At 42.2% G+C, this 21,079-nt stretch overlaps 1 protein-coding gene across 9 annotated transcripts in view; it reads left to right on the top strand.

Moving 5' to 3' along the window:
- NECTIN1 (nectin cell adhesion molecule 1) overlaps positions 1-21,079 on the top strand; it is a 316,761-nt gene that overhangs the window by 123,048 nt on the left and 172,634 nt on the right. For all 9 annotated transcript variants that reach the window (XM_068240982.1, XM_068240981.1, XM_068240986.1 and 6 more), the window contains exons 4-5: positions 1,832-1,949; positions 7,180-7,331. In XM_068240982.1, coding sequence (XP_068097083.1) covers positions 1,832-1,949; positions 7,180-7,331 — 270 coding nt within the window. The remainder of the gene's footprint in view (positions 1-1,831; positions 1,950-7,179; positions 7,332-21,079) is intronic.

Here is a 21,079-nt window from a genome sequence, read left to right as displayed (position 1 = left end):
TACCCCGTACATTGTTATAGTCACCTTAAAATGACTTATGCTGGGCATACACGGCTCGTTTTTGCCGTTCAGCTCTCCCGCTCGAGCATTCCGCCGCTTGATTCCGCAGTCAATTCACTTATCTTCTGCTCGTTTTTCTTATCTTTTCCCATTCACTGCTATCTGGAATCAAGCAGCGAAACGATCGAGTGGGAGATCGGACATGTCGGAAATTATTGATCGAGCCATCTTGATGGCTCAAAAACGAGCCATGTATGCCCAGCATAAGTGCTTGATATCTGGTGAGCTACACTCCTATGGCAAACATTCTTCTTGAGTTCCGTGGAGATACACCTGGTATGCTGGTTTATCTCTGTTATCAGCAGCAGACGATAGAAGCCTTCCTGACACGTCTGAGTGATGGCCTGGTCGGTGCTAATAAACTTATTTTGTGTCCTTGCCTGTTGTCAATTGGATCACATCATTTGTCTTTGGTTAGATCTTGGCCTATGGCACATGGACAATTACCTAGACATTGATGCATTGCTAGTCAAGAATCACTGTAACTCAACTGCTATTATTGTAATGACCACTAGCAATCAGAGTGTTTTGTGCTCCATTGCTAGCCACTTAGTGTCAGCAGCATATCAGGTAGCAATGGAGCAAGAAATGCACTATGTAGCCGTGTACTTTTAACGTTTCACAGACCAATTTAATAGTAGCCTATCATCTTGGCTTTTTTGCACGTACCGGTACGTTGTTACTTGATCAGTGCTGTGCCTAAAATAAGATTTTTCTAGCCATTAGCTGTTTTATAAGATGCTTTCAACATATTTTCTACTCTGAAGATCTGCAGCTGCAATTACCATCCTGTTTCTGCAAACACTAACACCACATTGATACTTTAAACTAAGTGTAAAACTTGAAAAAATGTGAATATTGTGCAAAAGTTTATTTATTTCTCTAACTCAACTTAAAAGGTGAAACTAATATATGAAATAGACTCCTTACATGCAAAGTGAGATATTTAAAGCCTTTACTTGGTATAATTTTGATGATTAAGCCTAAAACCCCAAAATCAAAATCTCAGACCATTACAATATTGTTAAAATGTTCAATATTCTAGGCTCAAAGTGACACTCTAAACAGCTAATTAATCCAAAACACCTGCAAAAGGTTCCTATCTCTTATCTTATGGTGCCCATACACGATACAATAAAAACGTTCGATTTTCCTGTTTTTTCGATCTAAATGATCGAATCGAATGAAAGTAGAAAGTATTTTTTTTTTCAATCAAGAAATTTGAACGACTATCCCGTTTTTTCGAAAAAAAATCTGATCGGACATGATGGAAAAATCTTTATATTCGATCTAACGGAATAATAGAACTAAATTATCTAATCGAAAAAAAAAATGAAAAATTGTACCGTGTATGGCCACCTTTAGCTTCACCAATTTTTCGAGTTTGACTCGTAACATCAGCTTTCTTATAGCTCATAGAACGGGCTCTGAAGTTCTCCAACTCTTTACATCCTGATTTCAGCCTCAGGTTCCTTCCCCGACTGCTGCAGCTGACATTCTGGCTGGCTATGGAAGATCAAGAGAGCTTTTTGGCAAGTTCTGTGATCTGTAGTTCAGTCTTTTTTAGTTTGCTTTATGTTTAGCTCCACTTTGCACACTGGAACTATAAAATAATCCTTATGAAGTTCATAGGAATTAATACCACGGGGTTGACTTTCTGTAGGCATAAAGGTCTTAATAATATATTTATTTCGGTTCTCACCTCATTCAATATTAATGTTCTCCTTTTCTGTCGGTTATGTCTTGCTCTCCTTTGCTGACCTTCCTCCAGATGAGCCCCAAGTCTTGATTGAAGGATTTGATGGGAACTGGTATGTGAAGAGGGCTGATGTGAAGCTGATCTGCAAAGCAGATGCCAATCCACCACCTTCCGAGTACACATGGAGAATGTAAGCTCTGTGTCTGTGCTTTATTTACTTTTTACCATTTAGAGGTTTATCATTGTTTTCATTTCATGGATCAAAATTTTAATTGTGAGTTTCTGTCTAGTTTTTATTATTGGTTAGCTATAGAGATTAATAAACAACATTTGTGAAACATTAGAGCTAGATCAGAGGTTCACACCTGGGCCCATATGCACTTAACGTTTTCATCTGAGTTATCTTCTATTTAAAGTGGATCCGAGACAAACTTTTACTCATTGCATAATTGTGTTCCTTTCATATAGTTTATAGGGCATTCCTCAAGCCAAATACTTTTTTTTTTTAATACTCAAATTCCCTATAAACTAAACAAGCCTCACCCACAGCTTCTCCAGTGCCTTGGCACTTTGAGACCGATGTAGCAAGGGCTTATGGGAGCTCAGTTTGGGCAGAAGGAGGGGTAGGTGTTACTAGCCAGAGATTTCAGAGGCAGAGGGGAGGAGGAGAGGGGAGTGAAGTTTTCGCAGGCTGAGGGCTGGAGATGCACAGCAGCTTGCCTGTGTGTAATGTGACAAACAGAACATGGCCGCTCTCATTGTATCACAGGAAGAAATAATCATATACTGTTGAAGCTTTTTGCAGCTACATTTGCTGTGTAAACTATCTAAACTTTAGATAAGATACATAGACAAGTTACTTGTTAGTTAGTTTTTCATCTCGGATCCACTTTAAACTAACTTTTCATCATTTTACAATTGATAGAATACCCAAAAAAGTGAAAAGTGGGTGAAAAAGTACTATCAATTTTATTTTGGGTATTTTCTTGCTTGCTGGCAGCTTAAAAGCCGTTTTATGACAAGTTCTGAAAATATCACCTAGGAGAAAACTCAGGAGAAAAAGTGAATTGTGTACGGGCGCTGGGCCCTTATTGAATTGTTTTCTCTCCTAAGAGATCATTTTTAATATTTTCTTTAAAATAACTTTTATTAAAAAGTGGCAAATAAAAACACCTAATAGTAGATGAAAAATGACTATCAGTTCTTGCTGTATTTTCTTGGAGAAAACTCAGAGGAAATAGATAATTGCATAAGGACCCTGCAGAGGAAACTCTGATGCTTCAAGAAACTTTGGATTTCCAGTCTATATAGTTATCCAACCAGTGGCATCACCCTAAGGTTTCCCATACAATACTGTCTATATTAAGGCCATTCAATGCTTCATTTTATAAAAACTTCAAATTGATCAAAACTCTATTAAAGACTAGGCCCTCAGTTTATCACTTTCAATAAGAATACAAGTTGATGGAAAGGTTCATTTTTTTTTCTTTTTATTAGGCAGGAGAGGGGACATTTTCATCATCTTTTAACAGACTTTTGATTAAATATAAATAATGAAATAAATAAAAAAGTGCTAGAAGGTGGTAAAATGCTAGCTACTGTAGATTACTGATCAGGGATATATAGATTATATATTTGATCATATGAAAATCGATAAGTGTATGGCTGGCCTAAAACAGAAAAGGGTATCCTTTTTGACAGTTGGCACCATTTCTGTAGGAGTTTTCTATAGCTTGATTCACCCATAAATCTGTACATTTCCAGTCCAGTCCTGTTAGTTTTGTAGTTTTCTATGGCTTAGTTCACACATAAATCTGTGCATTTCCAGTCCAGTCCTGCCCTGTCAGTTTTCAAATGAGGTTTCTATGGCTTGGTTCACACATAAGAGGTGTACATTTCTGGTCCAGTCCCGTCCTGTCAGTTTTGTATCAGTTTGCGATGGGTGTGTTCACACAAAAATGTGTACAGTTCCAATCCTGTCAGGTAAAACTGATAGAAAACTGATGCAGACCTGAATGGACTTGACCGGAAATTTACAGATTTACTGTATGCGTGAACCTAGCCTAAAAGATCCTTTACTGATATCTGAAATCTTGCCACAAATTAAAGGAAAATCATCTCCACCTCTTCTGAAGCGGTCCAGAATTTCCAAGACTAAGAACCATCCAATCCTAACCTTCATACACAAGCTAAAGGGTTCTCTGCCAAGTTGGCCAGATGGGGCCTCCTCTGCCAAGAATGTAGTGTGTGTACAAGTCACACGGTCCAGTATGGAGTGCTGTATCCCCTCAGCTGAGTGCATTGTTCTCCTCCTTACTCCTCCCTCTCAGGAGGGAACACACTTGTCTTTCAGTTTTCTGCGCACGTTTTCCTGCATACTTTTTCTGCACACCAAGTGTGTTTCTATTCAGGAAACCGCACGCGTTTTTTCACAGCAGCTGATGTAGTCGAGAGAGAAAACTGACAAAATATGCAGAATCAGGATGCAGAATATCAGTTTTTTTTCTGTGCGCGAACAACATATTAAGTGTGTACTAGCCCATTGATTAACATGAGTTCTCAGTTTTTCTGTGCAGAAAACGCGCACGAAAACAGACAAGTGTGTTCCCTGCCTCACAGTTCCATTGTGCCCTTTGTCATCATTCATAGCAACAAGACACATCTGTACATCACTTGGCCCTAAAATGTCTGAGCCCTGAAAAGGAATAGAGTTTTCTGCGGGCGAGTGTGTGTGTGTGTGTGTGTGTGTGTGTGTGTGTGTGTGTGTGTGTTTGTGTGTGTACGACTCTTCTTTTCCTTTTGAGAGGCCTGCTGCAGCAACTAGTAGGCAGAACATCACCTGGCAGTTTTTCCAACAAGTATCTTATCTTTCCAGTTCTGCAGGCTTCCAATAAATGTTTCACAAAAATCTTATTAGATCTCCACAGAAACCACATCATCACATCTACTCACCAAGCACTTTTGACCTGTGAGATAAATGTCTGAAACTTATTTGCTTCAAGAATGTCAGCTCTAAACAATCTGCCTCTTTCCAAAGGTGTGCAGAGTTTTCAGAAATAGACATTTCTTCAGAATCGCAGTGCAGACAGATTCTGGTGGATAGACCAGCTGCCAATTTGTTTTATTGACCTGGAATAAAGAGGGTCGAGAGCCAGAGGCTATTGCTCAAGGTCTTCTCTCTCATCTTCAAGGCCACCAGACTGAGGGATTCTGATAGAGCTTCCTCCGTACAGTTTACATAAGACACTGCTGTGCAGTTATCTAGCTATAGAAATACTACGCCGGATCCAATTCGCTTAGTCTCCTAGGTTTTCTCCTAGGAGATAATGTTTCTGTTTAAAAGTAACGGTTAAGGCCCCGTTCACACTTGCGGTTCTCTGCCAAACGGACCGGATGACCTGACCGGATCCGGATCGGAACCGTACGGTTCTGATCCGGATCCGGTCAGTTTGCATCAGGTGTTCATCAGGATGCGATCCGGATCCGTTTGGCAAAAGATAGTAGAAAAGGAATAAAAATGTTGGGGTCTGGGAGGTCAGCAGAAGGTGGACCTGTGGAATTAGGCCCTCCGCTGTTTAGCACTCACCTCCACCTCCGACATACTGCCAACATCTCCAGCACGTTTAAAATCACTGCTGCTCCACTCCAAAATGCTTGCCCATGTGTCCCCATCCAAAATCGCCGCTTCAATACGCATAGGAAGTGGGGTAGAACATCCGGATTTTTAGCCAGTGTGTTGTGCGCTCTCCGGTTCTCATAGCTTTGTATTGGCCGGATGGTGCAGTCCGGCTCCGCCCCGGATACGGCTGCGGAGGAGCCGGACCAAAAAATAGCGCATGTTGGAACGGACGCCGGAGTCCAGATCCGGTCCGGCTCCGGTCCGGCAGAACGGACGCATGTGAACGGACGCATAGGCTTTCATTGCTATGCCGTGCGTCCGTTCCGTCCGTTCTGCAAGCGGTCCGGCTCCGGCACGGCGATTCCGGACGGCCACCGCTAATGTGAACCGGGCCTAAGCATGCTGCAATTGAAAAAAAAAGTACCAAAAAGTTGGTGGAAAAGTCCTGTGAAAATTGAGTATTTTTTTTTGCTTGCTGGTGGCTTAAAAGACGTTTTATTAAAGCAGCAGGGACAGTTATACTAGCTCCGAAAAAAAACACATATGTAAGTACATAAATACTTGTTCTACTTACATAGCATATGTATTGTACTGTCCAGGTTTTAATTTCAGTGAATTTTATATAGTAAATAAAGAAAAAACTGCTCCAGGCATTCTCCATTTTTATTACCTCTGACTGAAGCCAATCGTGGTGTAATTTCCTCGCTTACTTTTTTTTTCCTTCCTAGAAACTGCACTGTCATATCTAGCGTGCTTTGTAAACACATGTGAACACAGAATAGATCATATTTCAGAAGCTTCTCCCTTCTCAGGCTCGTGTCACACTGAACTGCCCTCAGCCAATCAGTGAGGAGCAGGAATTTGGGAATAGAGGCAGGCCAACTGAGATAAGATTTATTACAGCATAAACATTTCTGATTCGACTGGAGTGCTAGCAATTCAGGATTAGGTTGCAGGCTGCATAATAAACACAGAGCAGTGGGTAAATGGAATTTGATTTTGACAATCCCGCTTTAATAAGGTGAGAAAATATCATCAAACACTTGGATAATTAAGGTCCGTACACATGCCGGACTGGAGGCAACGACGGGGCCGTCGTCACCTCCCGCTGGGTGGGCGTTCCAGTGACAGTCCGGTGTGTGTACAGTCTGTCTGCAGACTGATACAGCTGTTTCTGAGCGATCCGCTGGGCGGAGCAGAGACAGGATTTCCTGAGAAGATCACAGTCTTGCAATGTGGAGGTCTGTAGTGTAGAAGATTACTGGTGGAGAGGCTTCTAACAGGCAATAACAATTGACTTGTTCATGGGGTTATGCTTTAATGATAATGAACAGCGTTTTGTCATCTTTATAATTAAAGACTTAAAGAGAAACTCCGACCAAGAATTGAACTTCATCCCAATCAGTTGCTGATACCCCTTTTACATGAGAAATCTATTCCTTTTCACAAACAGAACATCAGGGGGAGCTGTATGACTGATATTGTGGTGAAACCCCTCCCACAAGAAACTCTGAGGACCATGGTACTCCTGGCAGTTGGGAACCTTGCTGCATTGTGGGAAATAGCTGTTTACAGCTGTTTCCAACTGCCAAAAAAACACGCAGCAGCTACATCACCTGCCCACAGTAAAAATGTCACCATGTAATAAATGTCAGAATGTAAATCAGGGATTTAAAAGATTTTAAAATGGGCAAACACTGACTAAATCATTTATACATAATTATTGTAAAAATGAAGCACTTTTTTTATTACATTATTTTCACTGGCGTTCCTCTTTAAACTTCTCTGATTTTTATTACAGGGCTAATGGGTCACTTCCAGATTCTGCAGAGGTGAACAATAACACTGTGTCCTTCCGTGGACCTGTCACTTACAGCCTCTCCGGAATATATATCTGTGAGGCCAAAAATTCAATTGGAAGCCAGACAGGACAAGTGGAAGTTAATGTCACAGGTAAGAAAAAGATAAGTGGAATAAAAGATGCAAGAATTTGGTTTTATGCCCATGAAAAAGAAAATTACGGATCACTAACACATCTTGTTGCCTATAAGTATATTTTTAGTAATGTTTATTTACAGGATTCAGGTGCTGCTGATACCAGCCTAACTGCTTGTCACCGATTGTGTTGTAAGTGATCACGAGGGATAATTTGTAATGGGTGGTTTGACGGTATCTTCAAGGAGTGGCTTTTTGGCCCCGTTCACATAGATGTTATCAGGAATGCGCCCTGAGAGTTACCTTTTATCCGTGCCGCATCTTCCTCATTTACAGGGTGGAACGATTTGTTACATGCTGCATTTATTTTGCTTTTCGCTGCCCTGAGTGCTTCTTGCAACGTCCGGGTCACATCACTCCCTGGAGACCTTTCTAGATTTTTTGCTTCATTGGCCAGGAGAGTGTTGAGAGGCAGGGGGAACACTGCTGGATGTCACTCAGGCACTTTAATCAGAACTGATGTCAAATAGTAATAGCAACTAGCCGTAGAGTAAAATTTGTAGAAGTGTAGGAAAACAAACCTACTCCTGTCATGGCCCAGGGATGAATCACTTGTATTTAGATTCATTGTATTGAAACGTTTTGATATACAGAAGAAAAACAATTCAATCGGCTTGGTTAAACCATACTTGTTAACACATAACTCAACCTAAAACCTCCCATCCACCCAATGACTGTAAACAAACCACCTCTTCCCCCCCCTTTATTTGAGAATGGTTAGTCTCAGTTCTCCCCCCCTCCTCCCATCTAACCCCTGCTCCAGTCCAGCCGTCACCTCTGTTTTATTAGATCACATACTAAGATACAGCAACCTCTTGACCTTTTTAATCCAGTTTGAGTTTAAAGTGGATGATTGACAATTTTCTAAAAAAAAAACTGTTACTGCATTCCAGTTATTGTATGCTCCTTTAATCAAGATCTGGTCCTTATGTACATATTGTATCCCACTTTTCTTATTTGGAGGTCTGTCACTGTTCCATATAATAATGATTTGTTTTCTAGCGTAGGCTAGTAGCCAACATAATGTTTTAGTTTGGTTCTCCGAATGTATTAACAAATCATTCACACCTAGTAGCATTTAGTGATGGTCAAGTAGATGCAAATAACTTTGAGTTGATGCAAATGTATGCATTTTTTATGCAAATGTATGCAGCTTGAAAATGAACCAATCAAATCCTGCTGAAGTAAAATTCAAATGGTTCATTTTCAAGCTGCATAAATTTGCATAAAAATTTGTGTAAATTCACATCAACTCAAAGTTATTTTCCTCTACTTGACCATCACTAGTAGTATTCTCTCAGGTGAAATAGGGATATCTGTGCGGAAGTCTTTTTGAAAAATGTTCCTGACGGAGGACCAGTAGTTATGAGGACTGGGTGCTCCCATTTTACATGAAAGAATGTAGCAGATTGGTATTTAGATTTCTGGCAACGTCCATTGTCAGGGCAAGATTTACATATTTGGTACCTACAGACATAGAAGTGCTGGTGCCCTAACCGCTGCCCTCCACTGAAACCTCAGCTTCTGACATGAGTACGGGTTCATCCTCCGAAACCACACCCCTAGTGTGCTGACTGCCACCGTTCCCTGACCGTCATGGTAGTCACATCTCCATCCCTTCCCCTGCTTGATGTGCCCACCTTCCTGGAGCTGCACTCATGCATCCAGCTCTCTATGCTCTGGGTGCGATAATGTCAGCGAGACTGAAGGATGGTGAGTGCAGTTTGCGAACCTGTGACAGCTGCCTCTCAGCTCACTGGTGCCTCTAAGCTAGTGTCTAGGCACTAAACATCTTAACTGCAAATAAGATGCATCCGATTATACTGTAAATAGGAGAGTTTATATTGTGCGCCTGTGCGCCACTAAACTGTGCAGCAAGACAGCTTGGTAAGCCATGGTTTTCTGCTACATTATACATTTCCCCCTTATTTACAAAGATCCTGCTCTGATCTGGGGTGCTTTCTGAATTTAGTTATTTAAATAAAAAAAAAGTCCTTTCAGAAAATGACAGAACCAAAGGATACCTACATTTAAAAAAACATGTCTACATTTTCAGTAGTTCCAGGAAGTAGGAAGGGTGTAATAGGACTTATGCCTGGTACGCACCCTGCAATTTCCTGTCAGATTTTGAGTGGAATTGATGATGTCCAACAGGTCCATTCTGATTTCCGATTGTTTCTCTGATCAATTATTTTTTCTTTTACGGAAGTGATCGGAAAACCGATCAGAAAAAACAATCGGAATCAGATCTGACTTTTCAGAAATTATATATACAACCCAAAATCTGACGGGAAATTGCATGGTGTGTACCAGGCATAAGTGAGGAAGATAGTGAAGTGAACTGAGCTTCCTTATTGAGGTCTTAACCACCCAATATATTTAAGAATTGATGAAGAGGTGTAAAAGAACAAATGGGAGGGGCTTACTCCTGACAGTGTTAGCAACAGCAGTCTTGGGTATATTACACTCTTTAGTATAGCTCTGGAACAGCTGGAAACCCAGTCAAAAGTACATATCAGCTTTAGGAGCATGTGGATTTTATGAATGTTTGAAAGTTTGTCTTTCTTATGAATATAAAAATAAAGCTAAGTCTGCACTTTCAGATTCATTCATATCATTCAGAACTGTGGTTTCTTGTTATAGTGGTCCCTCCTTTTTTTTCAATTGGGACACTTTTTGATAAGTGTATTAGAATGCAAAACAAAACTTTGCCTTCTTAAAACAGTTATTACAGGTTAGAGTGAGCATATGATGTCTCCCATGATGCATCACTACTGAATATGCAACGCAATTGGCTCTGTACAATACCTAATTGCAATTCATTGGTTCTGGAGGTGTGTTTAGCTTACAGAGACAACAAAGGATTATTTGCATATTCAGCAGTGATGCATCGTGGGAAATATATTGGAATTCTGATATTGTTTCACTTATTAAGAGAGTTGTGTTCTAGTAAAATAACTGTATTTGTGTTAATCGGAGTGTGCTTGTCAGAGCTTGTTTTACTGGAATGCTGGGTGAATTTTGAAAAGCTGTCCATCAGAATGCTTTCCTGCAGAATTACAAAGTATTGCAATTAAGTAGGCCAATGTAATGTGAAAGGATAAGTGTGCACTTTTAATGTCCATAAATGCATTATGAAGCAAGCTCACTCAAGTGTAATATACATAAAGTTATGAGATGTCATTATTTAATGGAGATGCCATTGAAAAAGCTGTTTGCATGACATCCGTCATGCTAAAGAGAGTCGAAGATGAAGTGTGTGGAACCAGGAGATGCTCAAAGTTATCTGTAGACATGAGGCTTCTACTAAACCTATCTACATAAGTAAACCAGATTGAGTGGGAAATGTTTAAAAGGTTGGTGGGAAGATTGTATCTGTTTTATAGTAAGTTTTCCTGTTTTAGAGACACAACAGTAAGTCAGGGAAGTTCTCCCAGAAAAAAGGAAGTGTCCACCTTCGGCGCACTTCACAGATGTGAAAGGTAAGGTTCTGCCTTTGGCCACTCGTCACAGGGATAGGTGTGGAAGGGTCCACCCTTGGCCACTCGTCACAGGAATATGTGTGGCAGGGAAGGTTCCACCTTTGGCTATTCATCATAGAAAAAGATGTGGCAGGGAAGGTCCACCTTTGGCTATTCATCAAAGGACTATGTAGCAGGGAAGGTTCCACCCTTGGCCACTTGTCACAGGAATGTGTGGCAGGGAAGGTTCCACTTTTGGCTATTCATCAGAAGAAATAGGTGCGGCATGAAAGGTTCCATCTTGTGCCACTCTTCACTGCAATAGATGTGGAAAGGAAGGTTTCGCCTTAGGCCACTCGTCACAGGGATAGATGTGACAGGTTAAGTTGTCACAGAAAGAGATGCTGCAGGAAAGCTTTTACCTTTTGGGCACCGGAACAGGCGCAGTAGGGAAGGTTTGACCTATGGTCACTATCACAGGAATAGGTAAAGGGAAACTTCCATCTATGGTAACTGCCAAAGGAACAGGTGTCTCCACAGATTTTCCTCTTGTTACAATTTTCATCGGCAAAATTTTGGAATCCACTTCTTATTCTTTTTGCATGAGTAGTCACAGGGAAAAGGAAAGGCTAGAATTTGCAATCTATACAACAGGCAAGGTTACATTTTTCCATTCTGTACAACATGAAGGACTGTACAGATCTGATTCTTCTCCATTTATACAAATAGTTTTGTCCAGAATTCCAGCTTCAAGGCCATGTACAACACGCAGAGGCCAGATCCTGTTATCAAACACATCTAAGCAATACACAAAGTGACCATTGTAGGTTACAGAAAGTGTATGTGATGTCCTAGTATATATGCTAATATATGTGCCTATTTTATATCAAAGGTTGTAAGAAGATCACACATTTTAATTTTGCAGATTATAATGATATCTTTCAGTGCACTTATTGGTCCAGCAGAATTGCACAGTCACAGTGGTTTGAAATAAACATTTATTTATTTATTTATTTATTTGTTGTATTTATAAAGCGCCAACATATTACGCAGCGCTGGACATTAATTTAGGTTACAGACAATATTTAGGGGTGACAAACAGCAATATGATAATACAGGAATACAAGAAAACCAGATCACACAGCACAGTATGAGTACAAGGTAATGCTTAGTCAGTCACTGGATGGGAGCATGGAGTTAGGCAAGTTAGGTTCACTCAAATGCATAGCATGGGTGCACAGTAATAGAGGTGCATGATCAGGTAGGACACAAAAGGAGTGAGGACCCTGCCCAAAGGCTTACAATCTAGAGGGAGAGGTATGGACACGAGAGGTAGGGGACCAGAGTTCGGCTGTGGGTTTAGAGCAATTGTGAGGGGTGGTAGGCAAGAGTGAAAAGGTGAGTTTTGAGGGCCTTCTTGAAGGTGTTGAAGGAGGGGGCTGCCCTAATGGGTGGAGGTAGGGAGTTCCATAGTGTCGGAGCGGCTCTTGAGAAGTCTTGGAGGCGTGCATGGGACTGGGTGATGCGGGGGACGGTCAGGCGAAGTTCATTGGAGGAGCGGAGTGAGCGGCTTGGTGTGTATCTCTGAGTAAGATCAGAAATGTAGGTTGGACAGGTTTTGTGGATGGATTTGTAGGTCAGACACAATATCTTGAATCTGATTCTGGACTGGATAGGAAGCCAGTGGAGGGATTCACGGAGGGGAGCCGCCCTGGTGGAGCGATGGGAGGAGTGGATAATTCTGGCAGCCGCATTCATGATGGACTTCAGTGGGGCTATTCGGGTCTTAGGGAGTCCAGACAGAAGGGCATTGCAGTAGTCGAGGCGGGAAATTATGAGGGCATGGATGAGGAGTTTGGTGGTGGCAGGGGTCAGGAAAGGGCGAATCTTACAGATGTTACGAAGGTGGAAGTTTCAGGACTTTGTGAGGTTTTGGATGTGGGGAGTGAAGGAGAGTGCGGAGTCCAGGGTGACACCCAGACAGCGGGCTTGAGAGGTAGGGTGAATAGTAGTGTGGTTAACAGTGACCTGCACATCTGGGAGGTCCAGGGATGACCGGGGTGGGAAGATCATAAATTCCGTTTTGTCTAGATTTAGTTTTAGGAACCTAGCGGACATCCAGGAGGAGATGGCAGATAGGCAGGAGGAGACCTTGTCCATGGTAGTGGTGGATATGTCAGGGGTGTGGAGATAGATTTGGGTGTCATCTGCATTCAGATGATAGTTAAAACCCATGGAGGAGATAACCTTGCCAATGGAGGATGTGTATAGGGAGAACAGTAGGGGGCCAAGGACCGAGCCTTGGGGGACTCCCACTGAGAGGTGGTTGGGGGTGGACGAGGACTCATTGAAGGAGGTCGTGAAGGAGCGGTTGGAGAGGTAGGATGAAAGCCAGGTCAGGGCGAGATCATGAATGCCCATGGATTGGAGGGACTGGAGGAGTAGGGGATGATCTACTGTATCAAAAGCTGCTGAAAGGTCAAGGAGGAGGAGAATGGTGTATTTACCTTCAGCTTTAGCTAAGGCAAGGTCATTGACCACTTTGGTGAGAGCCGTTTCGGTTGAGTGGGCAGGCCGAAATCCAGATTGCAGTGGGTCTAGTAGTGAGTTGGCATTGAGGTACTGGGTCAGGCGTTTGTGAACCAGACGCTCAAGGAGTTTTGAGGCGAAGAGGAGGAGGGAGATCGGGCGGTAGTTGGAGGGTAGCGAGGGGTCGAGGGAGGGTTTCTTGAGCAGAGGCAGTACAGTGGCCTGCTTGAAGTCTGAGGGGAAGGTGCCTGTGGATAGGGAGAGGTTAAACATGGTAGTGTGGACTGGGGCCAGATCCGTGAAGTGAGGGTGAAGTAGATCAGAAGGGATAGGGTCAAGGGGGGAGGTAGTGGTATGGGAAGTCTGCAGTAGGTGGTTGACCTCCTCAGTGGTAGTAGGAGTGAAGGAGGTGAGGGGAGGACAGGGTGGAGAAGGAGTAGGTTGTGAGCAGGTGGGAGGTGAAGATTGAAGATTGGATATTTCCTGACGGATGGAGACTATTTTGTTGGTGAAGTGGGTGGCTAAATCTGTATATTACTGTATTCTGTTTTTGATGAAAGTTATGCTGTTCAGGAAATTGATATGTGTGGATGTAAAGTTTAGAGGCAGTTTGAATGTGGTGGAATCGGTAAAGACGTACAAATAAAATGTGATTAGCTCCCCTGGAAAATGCATGCATATGGCTTAGGCTTATGGTTTTCTTTTATACATAGCAAAGATTGTTTTGGCTGGGCCATAAATGGGCACACTGTGGAGACGGTTCACTTCATAACGTTTCCAATCATTTGTATAGAGAGAAATGGCATGATGCCTCCTGAAATCTGGCCAATGGCAGTTCTAGGACATCCCTGGTAGTCATACCTAGGATTGCAAAATGTTCTTGAATTGAGAGGGGACATTTGCTGGTGAGCAGAGGAGGTCCATGCAAACAGTTCACAAATGTCGCCAGCAGGAACAGATCGTGACAATTTGCTTTTAATGGGCTTCAGCACAATTTCCTTCTTGTAAGATATCTCCTGTTAGCGTTCCATTCCACACCAGAAATTATATGACTTAGCATTTCCTTATACATTTTAGTTAATATACGGAAGGTGCCCATTTTGGGATTATCTGGTATTTGATCCTGTACCTGGGATGGCTTTGAGGAGAGTCCACAGAGCATCTATTTCAATTCCTTTGAGTTCTGCACCATGGAACCCACCTGTAGCTGATTATAGTATGCTTTGTTGTAAAGCTGTCTGTTTGCTTGAAGAACAAATGTTCCCATAGTAACTACATCACCTTCGTTGTCAAGTGGCTTGATAATTATGTTTTTGTTGGTGTAAGGGTCCTTATGGCGTTTCTCTTCTGAGATCTTGTGTGGATGTTTTTCTTTGTCCAGTATGTGACGCTTGATTCTCCTCCTGAAGCATTGTTTTTATTGTTTCAGGTTTTTTGTTTGGTATTGATTGTAGAGCCCATTTAGTGTTCTTTTATAGTTGTTCTATAAAAAGTTCACCGTTTTATGTTTCACATTTTTTTTTATGTTATATTAGGCCAGCTTCATAAAGGTTCTTCGGTAAGGCCTTGTTTCCACTTGATCCACGTGGTTCCAGGCGCATTTTTTCATGCACAGATTTCCAGACGCACACAAATAACTTGTGATTACAGTTTGTGTTCTCCATAGCCGTGCAACATTCTTCAATGCATGAATGCACGCAGTGTCCATGAAAGTCATTTTTTGCACATGAAAAAAAGGCATTACATGAAACTGGCACAATAAATTTACATGGGCTGTTCTAATACATTTTTTCATGTGCTTAAAACTGCTGCCATTCAGGTCTGGTGGAAGCAGAGCCCAAGTGTGGTATGAGGAACAAACATCCAGCATCCAGCAAGCACAGAACATCTATAGATATCCACGATAGTCTAAGGGTGGCCATGTATGGTACAATTTTTCATTTTTTTCCGATTAGATAATTTAGTTCGATTATTCCTTTAGATCGAATATAAAGATTTTTCCAGCATGTCCGATCATTTTTCCCGAAAAAACGGAATAATCGTTCGAATTTCTTGATCGAAAAAAAAATATTTTCAACTTTCATTCAATTCGATCATTTAGATCGAATAAACGGGAAAATCGAACGTTTTTATTGTACCGTGTATGGCCACCATAAGGGTGGCCATGCATGGTACAATTTTTCATTTTTTTCCGATTAGATAATTTAGTTCGATTATTCCGTTAGATTGAATATAAAGATTTTTCCAGCATGTCCGATCTGATTTTTCTCGAAAAAACGGAATAATCGTTCGAATTTCTTGATCAAAAAAAGAAATCTTTTCAACTTTCATTCGACTTGATCATTTAGATCGAATAAACGGGATAATCGAACATTTTATTGTACCATGTATGGCCACCATAAGGGTTAAATGCAATATATGTGAGAACCAGGCTTTCTTTTTTTTTTCTTTTTTTTTTTTTTTTTTTTCTTACATGACACTTATGAAATGTTCCATTTATTGGAACGCTACCCTTGAAGTTAGTTGGTTAGTGTTGCATGCAGATTGCCTATATAACAGGCTTTCTCAACCAGAGTTCCTTGAGTACTCTGCAGGGGTTCCTTGGCATTTCCCCTCATTATGTGTGTGTGTGGGGAGGGGGGGGGGGATGATGGCACAAACTATAATAGAGGGAAATGTAAAAAGAAGCTCTAAATTGTAGGTCAGAATAATAATGAGCACATTAATAAAAAGCACCAGAATGAGGAGACAGTATAACGATGGGCACTATAATAGAGGTAGTATAGTAGAGTACTGTAATAAGGGAGCGCTATAATTTGGGGAAACTATATAATAAGAAAAACAAACTAGTGCTACTAGGAAATAGTGTAGGCAGAAACATGGAATGGGGACTAAACAACAAGGATGTTACCATAAATACAACATCGAGCATGCAGATGTGGTCAGCCATAATGGCAAAGTGTGCAGTGAGTCATAGGCCTGGTGCACACCAGAGGAGTTTTTCTTAGCGTTTTGAGTTTTTAAATCTGCTGCTAATGTTATCCTATGTGTCTGTGCACACTGGAGCAATGAGGTTTTGTAAAAAAACCCATTGCATTACATTGGAAAGAGCTTTTAGAGGTTTCAAAAGCTCTTCCCAATGTAATGCTATGGGGTTTTTTTTTACAAAACCTCATTGCTCCAGTGTGCACAGACACATAGGATAACATTAGCAGCAGATTTAAAAACTCAAAACGCTAAGAAAAACTCCTCTGGTGTGCACCAGGCCCTAGAAATGCTATTTAGGAACTAGCAGCTCACTTTACTGCAGTGGTAAACATGTCCGTCCGTGACATTATGAAAACCTAGTCTCCTGATTTGGTGATTGATAATTAGACCCTTATTACTAGGCAGTTGCCTTATCTGTAATACACAGTTGTGAGATCCTATGTACACAAAGTTACCGTATATACTCGCAAGCAAGCCGAATTTTTGACCCACAAAAAGTGGGTCAAAAGTTGGGGGGTCGGCTTGCTTGCGAGTGATGTGCCTGAGGGTCGTCCCCCGCCCTCTCCCACCCGCTCCCCCCGCGGCCGCTGCTATTACCTTAGCTCCGCGGCTTCCTATTCCCCTGTCCTGCTCTTCATTCACAGCAGCTCGCCCCACGGTGGCTGCTGCGTGATGACGGAGGAAGTGCAGAGAGAGGTTCCCATAGTAACCAGGAAGCCGCTCTCTGCCTCTTCCTCCGTCATCACGCAGCAGCCACCGTGGGGCGAGCTGCTGTGAATGAAGAGCAGGACAGGGGAATAGGAAGCCGCAGAGCTAAGGTAATAGCAGCGGCCGCGGGGGGAGTGGGTGGGAGAGGGCGGGGGGTGCTAAACTCTCTAACCTGGGCACTTTACAAGCTATCCTGGGCACGATACCAGCTATCCTGGGCTCTATACCAGCTATCCTGGGCACTATACCAGCTATCCTGGGCACTATACCAGCTATCCTGGGCACTATACCAGCTATCCTGGTCACTATACCAGCTATCCTGGTCACTATACCAGCTATCCTGGTCACTATACCAGCTATCCTGGGCACTATACCAGCTATCTTGGGCACTATACCAGCTATCCTGGGCACTATACCTGCTATCCTGGGCACTATACCTGCTATCCTGGGCACTATACCAGCTATCCTGGTCACTATACCAGCTATCCTGGGCACTATACCTGCTATCCTGGGCACTATACCTGCTATCCTGGGCACTATACCAGCTATCCTGGGCACTATACCGGCTATCCTGGGCACTATACCAGCTATCCTGGGCACTATACCAGCTATCCTGGGCACTATACCAGCTATCCTGGGCACTATACCAGCTATCCTGGGCACTATACCAGCTATCCTGGGCACTATACCTGCTATCCTGGGCACTATACCTGCTATCCTGGGCACTATACCTGCTATCCTGGGCACTATACTAGCTATCCTGGGCACTATACTAGCTATCCTGGGCACGATACTAGCTATCCTGGGCACGATACTAGCTATACTGAGGCACTACCTTCCCATACTGGGCACTATACTAGCTATACTGGGACACACTGGGGGGGGGGGGGGGGGATCATGCGGCCAGCATTCCTACCCCCGACTTATATGAGGGTCAATCATTTTTTCCTGGTTTTTCAGGCAAAAGTTGGGGGGTCGGCTAATATGCGGGTCGGCTTGCTTGCGAGTATATACGGTATATACATAAAAGGGAAATTAAAAGGAATAAACCCTTTCAAAGGCTGATGTCTTTTACCAGCTTTTTCCCTTCAGTTCATCTGGAATCTCCTTTGATCATGGTATACGTTTTAGTAGAAGCTTTGTGGTGACTTTAGTCAGTCTTGTGGTAAAGTTAAATATATAATGAGGTGCAGACCGAACAAAGCTGCCTCCAATCAAGCCTGTCTGTGTTCAGTCAGCTGAATGTCATTATTAAGGAAATCTAAGCAGTTGATTAACTAAAGGGGCAGTTACTTTTTTTCTTGGTGTGCTATCAATGCTGGATAAGTTTGTTCATATAAAAGAATTAACTGGTAATTTACAAAAGCTTAAAATAGGACCCCAATCAATAATGCAGTATACTTACATAACTGATTACAACTCCAATTAAGATTCTGCTGGTATGTAAAAGCTATAAGCTGTGCCTATGCTAATAGTAAGCTGGCTGACGTGCTCGTTGATCCCTGTTATGAAAATGTGCTTGTAAAATAATCACTGCTTTCTCTGTTCTTCCTGCTCCCCTGTTCTATATTGCTGCTTTACACTCTTTAGTATAACTATTATTTAGTATAACTGGTATTCACTTAAATAAATGGTGAGCTCAGGGTTGACATTTTGTAATGTGCCCAACAGTAACCTGCATGAGCAGTATATTGACACCTTTATTACATCCCCAACATCCCCATACACAGGGTGATAGTTAGCCTGACAGCCGTTCCGCAGGCAAAAAGACCCGCTTCGTCAGAGGCAAAATTATTAACCAGTTAATCAGTTAATAATTTTGCCTCTTACGAAGCGGGTATTTTTGCCTGGGGAACGGCTGTCAGGCTAACTCACCTTGTGTATGCGTATGTTGGGGATGTTCCAAAAACAAAGAAGAAAGAGGCCCTGTAGAAAAGCACCACTCAGCTAGTACTGTCTCTGATCACACATAAATCTTTATTTATACACATTTGAAAAATATTTTTGCCTGCAGAACGGCTGTCAGGCTAACTATCACCTTGTGTATGCGTATGTTGGTGATGTAATAAAGGTGTCACTATACTGCAAGTATTGGAGCTGGTGCCCAGATCTTCTTTCAAAATCGATGTTTCTGCTTTCTGGCGGTACAGCTCACTGCACCTGCTACCCCCTAAGCCACTGGGCAATCTAGTGCCAATCTATTACTTTCGATGGAATCCAGTAGCATGCATGAATTTCAAAACCAAGCTAAAATCAGTAGTGCAGTTATATTGCACGATTGTTTTAAGAATTTTACAGAGGAACTCAAGTGAAAATAATGTAATAAAAAAAGTGCTTCATTTTTACAATTCTTATGTATAAATGATTTAGTCAGTATTTGCCCATTGTAAAATCTTTCCTCTCCCTGGTTTACATTCTGACATTTATCACATGGTGACATTTTTACTGCTGGCAGGTGATGTTAGTGGAAGGAGATGCTGCTTACTTTTTTGGCAGCTGGAATGTAAACAGCTATTTCCCACAATGCAATGAGGTTCACAGACAGGAAACTGTCAGGGCCATGGTGCTGACATCACACTGTGGGAGGGGTTTTGCCACAATATTAGCCATACAGACCCCCCTGATGATCCAGTTGAGAAAAGGAAAAAAAATCTCATGGGAAAGGGGGTATCAGCTACTGATTGGGGTGAAGTTCAATTCTTGGTTATAGTTTCTCTTTAAGTGTACTTACAGTTACATGTACTTAAAGAGGAACTGCATAAGTAATGTAACGAAAAAGGGCTTAATTTTTACAATAATTATGTTTAGATGATTTAGTCAGTATTTGCCCATTGTATAATCTCAATGATTTACATTTTGACATTGATCACATGGGGACATCTTTACTGCTGGCTGATGTTGTCTGTGGAAGGAAATGCTGCTTTTTTGGTAGTTAGAAACAGCGGTCATTTCCCACAATGCAACAAGGCTCCCTCAGTGTGATGTCAGTACCCTGGTGCTGACATCACACTGTGGGAGGGGTTTCACCACACAATCAGCCATACAGACCCCCAGATGATCTATTTGAGAAAAGTCAAAGATTTCTCATGGGAAAAGGGGAATCTGCTACTTATTGGGATGAAGTTCAATCCTTGGTTACAGTTCCTCTTTAAGCTCCATGCACACGTTAGAGGTTCCTCGGCCAGTCGGGGCCACCCCTCAAGAGATTCTAATGTATGCACAGTGGACAATGATCTTCAATGGTCCTCCTGGCGGATCAACTTGACCGAGCAATGACCGAGGGCAGTGTTCTTTACTCTCACCTTGCCAGTGCACTGTTGGCCCTCAATCCCCTGCATAGAAACAGAATTGGCCAAATTGTCATCCGAGGGATCGACCCCTCCCTGGCAACAGTCCTTGTGTACAAGGCTTAACTGTTAAAGATCTCAGTCCATACACTGACAGATGAGCAGGGGATCAGCAATGGATAAAACTTTTTTTTCACACCACTTTAAAAGTAGATATGTGGCCTTTTCATTGATGCTGGTCTTCATGTGTTTTCCCAGACTGAGAACCTTTAGTAATGGAAGGCAGACCCTAAAGTTCACCTCTAAACGTTGCCTATAAAATTCACCCCAACCATCACCTCTAAAATGTACTTTCAACCCATAACATCAGCTCACTTCGCCACATGCCCTGTTATTTATATCAACCTAATGTCCAAACATGTTACAACCAACCCCCCACTCCCATTCAGTGATAATGTGTGTGTATCTATCTATCTATCTATCTATCTATATAATGTGTGTGTATGTATGTATATGTTTTATTTTTATTTTTATTTTTTTTGGGGGGGGGGGGGTGGAGGCCCATCAGGCTTCAGCTGCAGGCCACCATCACGCCTCCTGTGACTACAGCCTGCAGTGGAAGCCAGAACAATGCTCAGTAATGGTGGGGACAGAGCACCCAGTGGAGGACATGCACTGTAGTACAGTACAGAAATGTTCACAACTGATTTAACCAGCACATCACCTGAAATAT

Source organism: Hyperolius riggenbachi, chromosome 6 (assembly GCF_040937935.1).
Source record: "Hyperolius riggenbachi isolate aHypRig1 chromosome 6, aHypRig1.pri, whole genome shotgun sequence".
Lineage (NCBI taxonomy): Eukaryota > Metazoa > Chordata > Amphibia > Anura > Hyperoliidae > Hyperolius > Hyperolius riggenbachi.
This window is presented reverse-complemented; position numbering and strand designations above follow the sequence as displayed.